General features: G+C 44.5%; 1 protein-coding gene across 1 annotated transcript; it reads left to right on the forward strand.

Moving 5' to 3' along the window:
• Positions 1 to 3,720: 3,720 nt before the first annotated feature.
• LOC311134354 (protein phosphatase 1 regulatory subunit 15B-like) lies at positions 3,721 to 10,816 on the forward strand. Its single transcript, XM_084168004.1, has 2 exons — positions 3,721 to 6,699; positions 8,612 to 10,816. Exons 1-2 carry the CDS (start codon positions 4,672 to 4,674, stop codon positions 8,804 to 8,806), a joined length of 2,223 nt encoding a protein of 740 aa, XP_084024130.1. The 5' UTR covers positions 3,721 to 4,671; the 3' UTR covers positions 8,807 to 10,816.
• The last annotated feature ends 4,950 nt before the right edge of the window (positions 10,817 to 15,766 follow it).

Genomic DNA, 15,766 nt, shown 5'->3' on the forward strand with positions numbered 1-15,766 from the left:
CTGTGGAAAGGCACACACCTGTCTATATAAGGTCCCACAGTTGACAGTGCATGTCAGAGCAAAAACCAAGCCATGAGGTCGAAGGAATTGTCCATAGAGCTCCGAGACAGGATTGTGTCGAGGCACAGATCTGGGGAATGGTAACAAAAAATGTCTGCAGCATTGAAGGTCCCCAAGAACACAGTGGTCTCCATCATTCTTAAATAAAATATGTTTGGAACCACCAAGACTCTTCCTAGAGCTGTCCGCCCAGCCAAACTGAACAATCGGGGGAGAAGGGTCTTGGTCAGGGAAGTGACTAAGAACCTGATGGTCACTCTGACAGAGCTCCATAGTTCCTCTGTGGAGATGGGAGAACCTTCCAGAAGGACAACCATCTCTGAAGCACTCCACCAATCAGGCCTTTATGGTAGAGTGGCCAGATGGAAGCCACTCCTCAGTAAAAGGCACATGACAGCCCGCTTGGAGCTTGCCAAAAGGCACCTAGAAATCAAATCAAATTGTATTTGTCACATACAGTGAGGGAAAAAAGTATTTGATCCCCTGCTGATTTTGTACGTTTGCCCACTGACAAAGACATGATCAGTCTATAATTTTAATGGTAGGTTTATTTGAACAGTGAGAGACAGAATAACAACAACAAAAATCCAGAAAAACACATGTCAAAAATTGTATAAATTGATTTGCATTTTAATGAGGGAAATAAGTATTTGACCCCTCTGCAAAACATGACTTAGTACTTGGTGGCAAAACCCTTGTTGGCAATCACAGAGGTCAGACGTTTCCTGTAGTTGGCCACCAGGTTTGCACACATCTCAGGAGGGATTTTGTCCCACTCCTCTTTGCAGATCTTCTCCAAGTCATTAAGGTTTCGAGGCTGACGTTTGGCAACTCGAACCTTCAGCTCCCTCCACAGATTTTCTATGGGATTAAGGTCTGGAGACTGGCTAGGCCACTCCAGGACCTTAATGTGCTTCTTCTTGAGCAGCTCCTTTGTTGCCTTGGCCGTGTGTTTTGGGTCATTGTCATGCTGGAATACCCATCCACGACCCATTTTCAATGCCCTGGCTGAGGGAAGGAGGTTCTCACCCAAAATGTGACGGTACATGGCCCCGTCCATCGTCCCTTTGATGCGGTGAAGTTGTCCTGTTCCCTTAGCAGAAAAACACCCCCAAAGCATAATGTTTCCACCTACATGTTTGACGGTGGCGATGGTGTTCTTGGGGTCATAGGCAGCATTCCTCCTCCTCCAAACACGGCGAGTTGAGTTGATGCCAAAGAGCTCGATTTTGGTCTCATCTGACCACAACACTTTCACCCAGTTCTCCTCTGAATCGTCAGATGTTCATTGGCAAACTTCAGACGGGCCTGTATATGTGCTTTCTTGAGCAGGGGGACCTTGCGGGCGCTGCAGGATTTCAGTCCTTCACGGCGTAGTGTCTTACCAATTGTTTTCTTGGTGACTATGGTCCCAGCTGCCTTGAGATCATTGACAAGATCCTCTCGTGTAGTTCTGGGCTGATTCCTCACCGTTCTCATGATCATTGCAACTCCACGAGGTGAGATGTTGCATGGAGCCCCAGGCCAAGGGAGAATTACAGTTATTTTGTGTTTCTTCCATTTGCGAATAATCGCACCAACTGTTGTCACCTTCTCACCAAGCTGCTTGGCGATGGTCTTGTAGCCCATTCCAGCCTTGTGTAGGTCTACAATCTTGTCCCTGACATCCTTGGAGAGCTCTTTGGTCTTGACCATGGTGGAGAGTTTGGAATCTGATTGATTGATTGCTTCTGTGGACAGGTGTCTTTTATACAGGTAACAAGCTGAGATTAGGAGCACTCCCTTTAAGAGTGTGCTCCTAATCTCAGCTCGTTACCTGTATAAAAGACACCTGGGAGCCAGAAATCTTTCTGATTGAGAGGGGGTCAAATACTTATTTCACTCATTAAAATGCAAATAAATGTATAACATTTTTGACATGCGTTTTTCTGGATTTATTTGTTGTTATTCTGTCTCTCACTGTTCAAATAAACCTACCATTAAAATTATAGACTGATCATTGTCAGTGGGCAAACGTACAAAATCAGCAGGGGATCAAATACTTTTTTCCCTCACTGTACACGTGTTTAGCAGATGTTATAGCGGGTGTAGCGAAATGCTTCTGCTTCTAGCTTCGACAGTGCAGTAATATCTAACAAGTAATAACTAATAAGAGCGCTCAGGACCTCAGACTGGGATGAAGGTTCACCTTCCAACTGGACAACGACCGTAAGCACACAGCCAAGACAACGCAGGAGTGGCTTCGGGAAAAGTCTCTGAATGTCCTTGAGTGGCCCAGCCAGGGACTTGAACCTGATCTAACATCTCTGGAGAGACCTGAAAATAGCTGTGCACCGACGCTCCCCATCCAACCTGACAGAGCTTGAGAGGATCTCCAGAGAAGAATGGGAGAAACTCCACAAATACAGGTGTGCCAAGCTTGTATCATCATACCCAAGAAGACTCGAGGCTGTAATCGCTGCCAAAGGTGCTTCAACAAAGTACTGAGTAAAGAGTCTGAAAACTTATGTAAATTTGATATTTCCGTTTTTTTTTTTTTTACATTTGCTAATATTAAAAAAAATATATGTTTTTGTATTGTCATTATGGGCTATTGTGTGTATATTGATGAGGGGAAAAAACAATTTAATCAATTTTAGAATAAGGCTGTAACGTAACAAAATGTGGAAAAAGTAAAGGGGTCTGAATACTTTCCGAATGCACTGTATGTTTGACAGCGCACAGAGGGAGATTGAAGGAATATAAAAAAAATTATAATGTGTGAATTACAAGATCTGAATGTGACCATTGAAAATTTCATCCTGATTTGCAACCCTCCTTTTAAAAATGGGGAATTTAAAATGTTCTTGTCATTAATATTTGATGCCTTAGAAGATAGTGCCGGCAGCACTCAGAGAAAATAAAGCATGATGCATACTTCATAAATACATGCATGGGTGGGTGGCCTACTGTACAATACAACACACAGCTGCATCAAAAATTCATCAGAGCAGCAACCCCCTCACACATAATTAACCAGTAAAAAGCTAATGGCTGAAAACAGGGCCAAACACCCCTTCTTCCCACCAATCAGGACCGGCTGGTGGGTTTCCTGTATTCACTTATTATTCACATGCTCGAGAAACGTGAGAGCTAGGCTAATCTCGTTCCCAGACACTTCAGCCCAAAATATGCTGTGCGCAATAGCCTTCTTGGGGAAGAGGTGAGGGATAGGCTATTTTGTGATGTGTACTGTGTCAGAAGGCTACAGTAGCCATGCAAAGACCTGTAACTGGAGAGCAACACAGAGTGGAACATTAACTTGATGCTCAACACATTAGTAGGTCTATATGATCCCAATAGTTAATAATGTATATGGATTCAGAAAGACTGCCAAATGCATGCATCAACTGCAATATTTCTACCTATTGAGAGTTAATCTTGAACCCCAGTGTTGTGTTATTACTCTGTGTGAACTATCACCAACTCAACACCTGTCACACTGAGCTTTTTCCATACACTGCAGGAGTCAGGATATTCACTTTCATTATATGACAGGGACACTGTCATGCATAATCGATGGTAACTCTGCGACGGTCCCTAAACATTTCTACAAGAGCTCTTTCACGACACCCCCTTAAGTTTCTGATGAAATCCTCTCCTGAAAAGTGGGCTAATGAGTCGACCGACCGTACAAGGAAACGCAACCATGATTATGAAAAACTGAAGTATCGCGCTGAATTATTATAACGAGCTTATCTATTTAGTTGATATCTATTGAAGAGTATATTTGTCTTACGGTCTCATTCGATTAGGTTATTGTAGTGAATTGTTGAGTTTCGTTCGTTGAAGTCTCTTTGATCAAGGTTTGCAACTGCGCTTTCGCCAGCTTGCTACGTGCGGGAATCTAACCAGCTTTTTCTCCACTCAAGACCAAAATGGCTTTCATATCATCGTTTGACCAGAATTTCTCCCTCGGTTATGACTCGTCAAGGCTTTGCTCATTTTCTACCTTCCCTACCCCTGTTTGTACGACGCTTACCGCGCGAAATAAGTCTAACCACCACTCTCAGGAAAATGTCTCCTAGTGCCACGGACAACATGGACGATGCTATTCGCTTGAACAGGAGTTAACCGGTATGCTATTGCTAGCCTTTCGGTGTAAGAAGATGGATAAGGTACAACAGTAATGGATGTTTCATCTGCAACTATGGACAGTGCTCTGGAGTGCACACCAAGTTATTATCAGATTTGTCACTAGTAACTTCCAGCGAAACGAACAGATCTCAAATCAAGATTACGTTAGCTAGCCTGGTAACAGCTGTTAAAACTACGATTATTAGCACTAGCTAACTAACAAATCGCCAACGTTAGTTCTTGTTTTCCTTTATTGCCAGACTTTAGTTTGATCGGCATATTTACTTTTGCACTCTAGTTGTTTAACACATTATTTATTAATATATTGTGAACTATGTCAGCGTGTTAAATTGTCCTGCACGTGTACGTTAGCTAACTAACCAAAACGCTTTAACGGACTTCCCAGCAGCAATCTGTCAAGCGGTATTCTTGATCGAAACTTTACTAATGTATCTTGCATAGTGACTATTTGTTAGCCACAAGCCAGTATTGAGAATGTTTAGACGCATGAATCGCGAGGAACACTTTTCTGGTGTGCAGACGCATCCATCCACTCCCCCCGGGCATGGAGTGGCCTCTCTCCAGCAACCAAACCAGGAGCGCTCGTGGATGGGCATGTTCTCCGTGGTTTCTAGGCCTGCCCTTTCATTTCTGCAAAAGTATATACCATGGCGCCCTAGGACTCCTGCCCTGCCTGACAATGTGACAGGGTGGGTCAGTGGGGATTTCAAACAAAACTTTGTAGAGGCAGAAAGTTCATTTTTAGGACAACTTGACGATGTCTTGTCTGGAACGCAACACCGTGCGCACCACCTATCGTACCTGCAATACCAGCATGGTAGCCCTGGGCTAACAGCGTCAGATAATAGTACTCCGAGTTGGTTGACAGCAGATTCTCTTTGCGAGTTAGGGATTCAAAATGCTGCTGAAATTGACTTAAATATAAGGCAACAAACTCCGGTAGGATACCTCGCAATCGCGAGAGGTTTTCTCAGTAATGTTTTGTTGAACGCAGCGTCGGCTCAGGAAATGAAACACACCGAGCAAGGGCATGTCCTCGGCGGGGACAGTTGGTCATCAGACGCGGTGTCAGCCAGAGAAAATAGTACCGCTGGTAACTGGTGGGGTGGACTTTGGGGAACCGGTAGCGCTCAAGGGTGGCTGTCAAAATTGTCGTGGAGCAAAGAGTGCACTGGGGCAAACAATCAAAACAGCAACGGCCATTGTTTTCAACCGGAGTGTGGTACAAAGGCTACCGTTACCAAGCCAACATGGCTGTTGGTACAGTGCGAAGATTGCGAAAGCACTGGACCCTCCTGCCACAAAGAGGAGCCAACGGACAATGGAATCCTTCAGACGGCCACCTGGCCAGAAGCTCTCCCTTGCCCTGACAGTCTCTCATTAGATCACCAGGAAACAGTCAGTATCAGTGATAATCTTGTCAGTGTTGGAGCTGTCACTGCCTGCAGTGAGGTGGCAGTTCTGACCCCTGACCAGGATAATGGCTATTCCAGTCTGGAAGAAGAACACTCCACCTCCAGACTGTACATGTTGAGGCCTCACATTGAAGAGCTACAGGGGATCACAGAGATGAAGGAAGAGACCATCACGCCTGACACACCAACACAGGGGAGATCTGAAGAGAGCGGGCCAGAGAGGGAGGCATCCAAGCAGAGAGAAGGTGGTGAGACTGCTGCCAGTGGAGGGATGGAATTAGAGGAGGAAGAAGTTGAGGACTCCGACATCTCAGACTCCGAGGAAGAGGAAACGGCGGCTGAGGATCCATCAGTGTCTGCCGCCGCTCTGCCCCCCTCCACCCCCCAGTGCAGTAACAAGGCCATCGCCTACATCATGGGCAGCCCCTTCAGCGACGACAGCCAATCAGACGACTCATTCAGCGAGGAGGATGACGATGGTTTCGACAGTGAGGGCTCGTCAGACTTCTCAAATTCCGAGGTGTTGGATGACGATGATGAAGAGGAGGATGACTCTGAGACTGAGAGACTTTGGAACTCACTGTGCCAAAGCAGGGACCCCTACAACCCCCAAAACTTCACCGCCCTCCTCAACACCACCCCCAGGACCACCCCCTCCACCTCTACAGCCACCACAGACTGCTCCCCTCACACCTCACCCCCAGAGCAACCCCCCTCTCCCCTCTCTTTTTCTTCCCCCTCTCCTGCGGAGGGGTTTGACTCTGAGTCCAGCAGCAGTGAGGTGGATGAGGCTGAGAGCCTGAGGCTGTGGGACTCCTTCAGCAACACCTCAGACCCCTACAGCCCCTTCAACTTTCAGGCCCTGCTCAGGACTAGAGAGCTAGCCGGGACCGGGGAAAAAGCAGGGACAGGGGCGCGCTGTAAGAGGAGCAGCAAGACAACCCCCCGTCATGGACAGGGCCAGGGACAGAGCCACTCACCCCCCCAGTACAGGAAGGAGGAGGCAGAGGAGAGACTAGACAGTGGCTTCTCAGAGACCCTTCCCACCCCAGAGATCACCACCACAGGCTGCGTCACAGTCAAAAAGGTCAGTAGGCCTAAAGAAAGCCACACACTCCTTGTTATTCATATGTTCCTCATTCTGTTTTTATAAAATGGTAGGTCTATTCTTACATTATATCAGTCACATTGTCATCCATGGACATTGGTCGCTCACATGACTGTAGTAAAATGTGAGAACCTGGCAATGACTCCTAAAATTGATTGATTGTCCCACTCAGCAGTCAGACACTGCTGGAGGCCATTTGTTAATGAGTCGCTGAAGAGGAAGCATTGTTTTATCTCCTGTAGTGTATTTACATACTGCCTCAACACAGTCTGATGGTGCCAGCTGGTTTTCCTGACTCCATGACTGGCTTGATGTGACCAGAGTTTTTCTAGATCACTTAGGCTCATGTGGTCTGGAAAGACGTGTGCCCCCCATTCATAAAAAAAAATATATATATAAACAAATAATTGGAGCTCATTGTTCAAACTCCTTATCCAACGTGGTTATCACACAGTCTTTGGACTGGATTGTTGTGGGACAATTCTGACCTTACCACATTCTCTAACTGATGGATTTAGAACATTGGAGTCTATTAGTCACTCAGCATACAGAAAGGGGAGGAGTGAGGGTGGGTGTAAATGCTTTCTCCAGTAGCTGTGCATTAGCTTTTCTGTTTTTATGTGTAAGTATTCCTGTCTGACTGCGAGTGATGTAAACCTATGCAACAACCCTTTCCCCCTCTCTCCTTTGATCAGCATATTTACACCAGGGACACCAGAGTCCGAGAGGCTGGGTGCACTTAGTGAAAACCTCTAGAGCTCTGTATAATGTAATAAAACGTTTTTCAGTTTGACATTCCCATTGAAATGTGCTGTAATGCTATGACTGTTCAGTCAGTCATAGGGCTGTAGCTAAAGCAGCACATTGACCGCTGTTAGACAGATGTGAGTGAAGGCTCTAGCTAAAGCAGTAGTAATACTGTAACAGTACAACGTAGGTAAATAGCACAGAGCTGTGAAACGTGCCTGTCCCAGTCAGTAAAATGGAAGATAATCACCATGAGAGTAGACCTAGTCATCCATGAGCACAATCCCACTGCTGTCTTTGATATGGTCTGGCTGTATTCTCCATGCCCTTTGTATTACATTATCCCCCTATTAAAAGCACACAACTGCCATGTTACTTAGCAACGGTGATAACTGAGCAAGAGCTAGGGAGGGAAAGATCGAGAAAATCAGATTTTTTCTTCTATGGCTCGAAGCGCTGGCTCTTAACGTTCTCGCAACGCTTCCACAATGTTCTCCCAACCCTCCAGCCCATGCCGAGCAGATTTCAGTGTCTTCCATCTGTAATAACCTCCACTCTGATAGTGTATGCTGGTACTGGTAGCCTCAGTCTCCAAGCCTCAGTAGGCTGCCGCTTCTGGAGGAGATGTATTGTCTCTGTGATGAGCTATGGGCCATCCATCACACAGCCATTTCATGGTGCTACCAGTTCGATCCCCCCCCCAGTGATGCTCTAGGGGTATAAATCTCAATCATTTCATGGTTCTTAGATGGCCTAGTTGAGTTTCTTAACTGGATTAGGAGTGACATTTGAAAAAATGCAGAGAGCAGTGGAGCACGTGTGTTTTTCATTATGTGTGTGAATGTCAGGGTTAGGTCTACCGTTTAAAATGGAAGTGTCTTTTTTGGTGGGGGGCATAATTGTAGGTTTGAGTTTTGGATGCTTTATGCACTGCAGTTTCTCCTTTCACAATATTGAGTTAACCTAGTTTGCTTTGGATATTTCCTTTAGTTATGCTTAGGCATTTAGCTACTACTTCTGTGTCCAGCTGAAATGTAGTCTAGTGAGTTGTAAAGTTTACCTCTGTGTTCATTCTATCTGGCCTGCAGATGTTTCAGTGAGAAGGTTCTAGTCTGTGGTGATGTATGTAGTTCTCTCTCACCAGGTGGGTTTCCGTGACGAGGTGGATGAGTTCTACGCCAGCGAGGACGATGAGGACCGGCGTGGGCCATGGGAGGAGCTAGCCAGAGACCGCTGTCGCTTCCTCCGCCGTGTTCAGGAGGTGGAGGAGAGCATTGGCTACATCTTCAGCCCCACCTTCCGCCTCACAGTCTACCAGAGACTACAGCACCACAGCTGATCCTAACCTCTGACCCCTACCAGAGACTACAGCACCACAGCTGATCCTAACCTCTGACCCCTACAACACAACTGATCATAAGTCCTGTTTCTCTGTGACCCTCTAACACCCCTCCCAGTCCCTAAATCCTATTTTCAACAGACTGCATCAGAACTTCTTAGTCATGCTTCACCCCCTTCTCCCCTTCCCTGTCATCCCCCACACACTGACCCCCAAACTCCCAATTCTTCAGACTGGACGTGTAGAAAAGACTACATCAGAGCTGTTGACTAGACCAGTGGTTTACAGACTGTGGGTCGGGACCAGGGGACCAGGTGGGTTGCTTGTGCATTACAACAAAACGCGTTCAGTGTAAACTTACACAACTAAAACTAAATAGAGGGTGCGTAGAAAAGATAATGGATATATATACATGACATGACATGATTACCCCTGGACTAGACTACATCCCCTCACACCTCCCACCCTTACCCCTTACCAGGGTGTTGAAGACTTGATAATACAGACTTCCTCCCTCTCTTCCCACCCTCTTCCTGATCGTTTGCTGTTTTGTTTGAATCTCAGTGGAGTGATTACCTAATTTAGGATATGAATAAGGGTGACGGCATATTGCTAACTAGGTGGTGTACTGGTAATGTAAAGGTAGAAGGGCTTACTGTTTCCAGTGGGAAAAACCCAGTCTAACACAGATCAGGTATTCTGCTGAGCCGTGTGCTCAGTAACCTGAATGGAAAACAGAACTCTACACAAGACACTTCAGCCAAAACTGTCTTTATATTTCGTTTAATTATTTTGTCCTGTTGATTTAAACTGCACTTTTGGCGTTGCGCCGTCCTTCTCTCTGACACATGCTATCTGGGTCTCTGCTCTCGGTAGTGTTCTCAGTTTCATGTCGTGTTGATCTGAACCCAGGCATGGTCAGTATTTAAGAGGTTCAGTATAATCCCATTCAGCACCTACAGCCAAATGTCACACTGCTCTCGAGCTGGATCGGGTTTAAGAGCTTTTGGAAAGCAAACTTTGTTTGAAATTAGTTCATTTGTAGAAAATAAAAATAAATGTACATCTTCTTGTAAACCATGACATGCAGAGTACACACTAACATTGACAGTGTTTTATTTGATTTGATCCTAAGCAGGGGTTGTAAACCTACAGTATGATGTGTTAAACAACCCTCTAAACCGTATTGGTGGTAAAGTGTTGAAACCAAGCCTGTTTGTGTTGTTGGTGTAGTGTCTTCCTGGTTTAAATCATTAGCAGGACTGAGTTCGGGAAACCCTGATTTAGCAGACGCTCTTATCGAGAACGACTTACAGGTATTTATAGCCAAACAAGCAGGTATTCATAGCTAACAGTCAGTAGTGATCCTCTCTGACTATTTCTGGGCTGAAGTGAAGGCTAAGGGTTAAGTGAAAGTATTTGCATGATCCTTGTCTTAAGTGGCCTCCTTTCCTCGTCTACTTCCCTCACTGTGGTTCCTATAATAAACTATTGCTTTAATCTATCTACAATTTGCACCAATAGGCCTCCTTCAATAATGCTTTCGCAAATGTAAAGCTTGCATCCATCAGCGGTCATCTTGGAAAGGAGATGTGTAATTTATAATACATTAAGTGCTTTTCATGAGACCCAAAGTCGCTGAAGTTATAAACCTCCTATCCCTGCTATTTAACCCTGTCACGCCTGTACAGACCCAGTGTTGTGTATCTGTTGTTGAGGGGTTTGTGTTCCTGCTGTGGATAAAGGATTAACCTGTGTTGTGACCAGGTGGAAAGAAAGCAGGGATGTGAAACGCACGTTATTCTGAAGCGATTCTCAGAATGAAAAAATAAGATATGAAAGCTGTGCTTGGATATGAAGAATATAACTATTTAACTTGGTGTTATTTTAGTCAGTGCAATTAACATGAAATTGTTTTATTTTTGTAAAACATTTTAGGATGAGTTAGTTCTGCATAACTGTTATACATTTTGAATTCATATTCATTGAAAATAAATCAATATTGAATTATGCAGTTTCTGTCTCGTTTCTTGCCCCACTTTTCCCTGCAAATAATTTACTGGTCTTATTTTGTTTGACGGCTCAGGCGCAACACCGGACTGGAGGGAGGATTATGATCATCATCATAAAATTGCACTTGACCCCAAAATGGTACTGCATCATTAAACAATTAATATACACAGTGTACAAAACATTAAGAACACCTTCCTAATATCGAGTAGCACCCCCTTCCTAATATCGAGTAGCACCCCCCCGGGGGGCCTGGCAACTACTACCATACCCCGTTCAAAGGCACTTACTGTAAATCTTTTGTCTTACCCATTCACCCTCTGAATGGCACACATACATAATCCATGTCTCAAGGCTTAGAAATCCTTCTTGAACCTGCCTCCTCCCCTTCATCTACACTGATTGAAGTGGATTTAACAAGTGACATCAATAAGGGATCATAACTTTCACCTGGTCAGTCTGTCATGTAAAGAGCAGGTGTTCTTAATGTTTTGTATACTCAGTGTAGATTGGTTTGTGACTAGCTACCACAGACACAAAGTTATAAACCCCACCTATTTCTAGAATTTATCTTCCTAAAATCAGATTTTAACCTTAACACTAACCCCACTGTAACCTTATGCCTATCCCTAACCTTAAATGAAGACCAAAAAACACGATTTATTTATGTATTTTTAAGACATAGCCAATCTGGACCTTGTGGCTCTGCTATTTAGTGGAAACCTGAATATAGTGATCCCCTTTTCTACCGTCCACACAGTAACATCTGTTTTACACAACCCATTTCTTTCTGAATGTACTGTCACGTTGCATGCACCTGGGCTGTACTAGGCCCCAGTATTTAGCATGAAGTCAGTGGATGTGCAGTTCTTAGCAACTGGAGCCAGTCAGCAATGTGAATGTGCAGTAGGAGGTCAAAACATGCACAGATGCAAACAGCTGTCAGACAGAGACCAACAGGTTCGCCTCCCCAAAACACCACAGGCATACTCAGCCTAGAAAGGATTATAGAAAGATTAGCCTATTTTGGGGGGATTTCAGCCTCAATCCTAGAGGCACTCAAAATCGTGTATGAGATGGGTGGCTAAATGTACAGAGATAAACAAATCCTTCTACAGATCATTATGGATAGTGGATACATGGCAATCATTTTAATGGGATAAAACCAGTGGTGTAAGTACTTAAGTAAAAATACTTTAAAGTACTACTTAAGTAGTTTTTTTTGGTATCTGTACTTTACTTCATAATTTTTTATTTTTGACAACTTTTACTTTTACTTCACTAAAGAAAATGATGTACTTTTTACACCATACATTTTCCCTGACCCCCAAAAGGACAGGAAAATGGTCCAATTCACGCACTTATCAAGAGAACATCCCTGGTCATTCTACTGCCTGATCTGGCGGATTCACTAAACACAAACGCTTCTTATGTCTGAGTGTTGGAGTGTGCCCCTGGCTATCCGTACATAAAAAAAAAATCGTGCCGTCTGGTTTGCGCAATATAAGGAATTTGAAATGATTTATACTTTTACTTTTGATACTTATGTACATTTGATCAATTACCTTTACTTTTGATACTTAAGTATATTTAAAACAAAATACTTTTATACTTTTACTCAAGTAGTATTTTACTGGGTGACTTTCACTTTTACTTGAGTAATTTTCTATTAACATATCTTTACTTTTACTCAAGTATGATAATTGGGTACTTTTTCCACCACTGGATAAAACCAATGATGTACGTATACAAACCCTTGGATTTGTCAGTAGTATTTGTTGTAGATACTTATGCCCACAAGAGGGAGCTACATTATGCCCACAAGAGGGAGCTATATTATCAAGTCAGTTATTTTTTTGTATATATATATTTAAATTGAATATTAAAACATACAATCTACTTGCAGTGAAGCCGCTCAACATTTACATTACATTCAGCCATCTGACTCCCATCGTTTTTTTTGTTATGTTCCATTCTCAACCACTAGAGATCGCGCTTGCTTGTTATCACAGCAGGAGCGGACCAGTCGATCGACTGAGATGGTGAAGATCTCAATTGCATACTCCTCACGCCCTCGTCTCCTCAAAACCCATTGGATGAGAAAGTCAGAGGTCCATCCCCTCTGACCCTCTCCTGTAATGAGTTTTGAGAAGGAGACGAGGAGAGAGGACACGAGGAGATCTTCCCGAGGACTGTGCTACAGCTTTCTGCTCATAACGATCATAAATTATGATTTGCTGCCTTACAACATGATACATTTGCTTATTAATGAATTGACATGCATTGCAGTAGCCGTTTTGCAAACCAAGTAGAATACAGTATGTGGTTACATTTATTATCTGTAGAAAACTGTGAAAAGGTGTAGGATAGGACCAAATTAGGTTATGTTAATTGCTGGATGCAGATGTAATCCATTTAATCAGTGTGTGGCCTTCACAGTTTTTGTGGTTACAGCATTATAAAAAATATGAAGAACCGATCAAATCTGAACCAGTTCAGTTGAGATTAGTCTATATTTTCCAATTTATATGACCTGTGTGGCAAAGTCTGTTCAAAGTCTGATTTTGTCCTTCTGAGAACTCTATTCTTCTTCTGATATATGGTGCTCCTCCTGCAGGCCATGGAAAAGTTAATCTGGGACTGACCAATGCTGTCATCTCATTGGCTGACTGGAATGCCTGGGGGTGGTGCCTAGGAGGAGATTAAAGGCTGGTCTCTCTCTCGGTCTCTCGGTCTCACGGTCTCTCTCTCTCTCTCTCTCTCTCTCTCTCTCTCTCTCTCTCTCTCTCTCTCTCTCTCTCATGAAAGGGGAATTGAGCAGCTGTGAAGTCGCTACCTACCACCAATCTAAAAAGCACTCTCTCCCCTCCCTGTCTGAATTTCTTCCCCCCCCCCCCCTCTCTCTCTCTCTCAATCTCCCCATCATCACTGCTTACAGAATTACTGGCAGCCTGGATGGGGTCATATGACATTTAAATACCTTGGGATTTTCAACTGGGCATGCTCCATTGCATCACTTGGCCGCTTCCCCTCCTCCTCTTCCACTCCTCCATCTCTCCCTCCCTCCTTTATCCATCCTTTCCTGTCCTGTATCCCTGCTCAGTCACGCTGGAGCCTGTAGCTACTGGGGCTGCTGCCGCTAGCTGTCTCTCTGTTTCTTTCTCTCTATGGTTCTCTGGCTGACAGAGAGCTGTCTTTACCCTGTATTGTGAGGGTGTGGAGGGATAGATATACAGTGTGTTATGCCTCTTTTCTCTCCCATCTCCTGATGTCTAACCGGTCTGACCAACCGTCTGCTGCTCTCTGCTCTCTCCTGGATGGATGAATGGATGAATGGATAGATGTACACGGTTCTAGCCTAACTGTCTAACACCCTCATTGACTGGCTGACTACAGAGGAGGAAGGAGAAGGGACACCACAGGTGGCTGGTAAGGGACATTCAGATTCATAGTGTCTGTGGCATTTCCAACATATCTTGGTTTTACGTAAACAAGCAAGTGAGAGGGAGCACTAGTGTCTGTGTTACTGTGACTGTGGTACTGTGTTACTGTGACTGTGGTAGTGTGGTACTGTGACTGTGGTAGTGTGGTACTGTGACTGTGGTACTGTGTTACTGTGACTGTGGTACTGTGTTACTGTGACTGTGGTACTGTGTTACTGTGACTGTGGTACTGTGTTACTGTGACTGTGGTACTGTGTTACTGTGACTGTGGTACTGTGTTACTGTGACTGTGGTACTGTGTTACTGTGACTGTGGTAGTGTGGTACTGTGACTGTGGTACTGTGTTACTGTGACTGTGGTACTGTGTTACTGTGACTGTGGTACTGTGGTACTGTGACTGTGGTACTATGTTACTATGACTGTGTGTCTGTGTGTATTTGCTTTTACAGTGCAATTGCTGTGTGTTGATGTTGATGGTCATTGACTGTGTCTTTATTCCTGCACATAGACCGATGCTCTCTCATATTGTAGAGACAGGGTTGGGTCAGAGAGGGGCAGAGGTTGGCTAGTGGTTGAAGTAGTGGTTGGGTGGAGCTTGAGTAATGGTTGTGGCTGGGTTTTGGGACTCAGATGTTTTGGGGCACCACTGCAGATGGGCATAGTCTGTCAGTCAGGGACCCAGCTGTGGCACCTCCTCCTCCACACACAACAAACACGAACACATACACACACACCCTGCACATGCATTTACACATGCAAAATACTGAAACACTCCCGCAACAACACAGTGCTGATTCCCACCAGTCTCCAGCATGTTGATGGGTGGCATTTAGCAGTGCTCTGCTGCATGTTAAATGCCTCATGGCAGGACTAAGCCGATCTGAGCAAAAGCAGGGGGGATGAGGTGGACTTTGATTCAGAGGATCAGCGTGATTGACTTTAACAGGCGGCCCTCTTGTGTGCTGTGTGTGTGTGTGTGCGTGTGTGAGAGGCTCTAGGTGTCTGATTAACATTGGCATTAATACACCCTGACAGTGACTGAGGAATTAGACTGACCCTTTAATCAAATACATTTCAATAACATTTAATTGGTCACATACACGTGTTTTGCAGATGTTATTGCGGGTGTAGCGAAATGCTTGTGTTTCTAGCTCCGACAGTGCAGTAACATCTAACAAGTAATATCTAACAATTTCACAACATATACCCAATACACACAGATTTAAGTCTTAGCGTTAGGGTATTGTAGTGTGTGTTTTTTCTGTGAGACCCTGGCAGTTGCTGGCAATTAAGGTGCTTCCGATTATAGCATTAAACTGGATTTGTGACGCTTTTCTATGAATGCATGTGGACGGAAACACACACACACACACACACACACACACACACACACACACACACACACACACACACACACACACACACACACACACACACACACACACACACACACTATGTTCTGAGGGTGATTCCTAGCCCCCTGCCAGGGTGTGGCCTGAAATGATGC

The sequence above is a fragment of the Coregonus lavaretus genome (assembly GCF_964263955.1).
Source record: "Coregonus lavaretus genome assembly, chromosome: 8".
NCBI classification, from domain to species: Eukaryota; Metazoa; Chordata; class Actinopteri; order Salmoniformes; family Salmonidae; genus Coregonus; species Coregonus lavaretus.

What these genes read in the sequence shown, in the direction of transcription:
- LOC311134354 (XM_084168004.1), top strand. Translation starts at nt 4,672, where the DNA reads ATGTTTAGACGCATGAATCGCGAGGAACACTTTTCTGGTGTGCAGACG. An exon ending in GCTGCGTCACAGTCAAAAAG is followed by an intron (nt 6,700 to 8,611) that starts GTCAGTAGGCCT and finishes CTCTCTCACCAG; the next exon opens with GTGGGTTTCCGTGACGAGGT.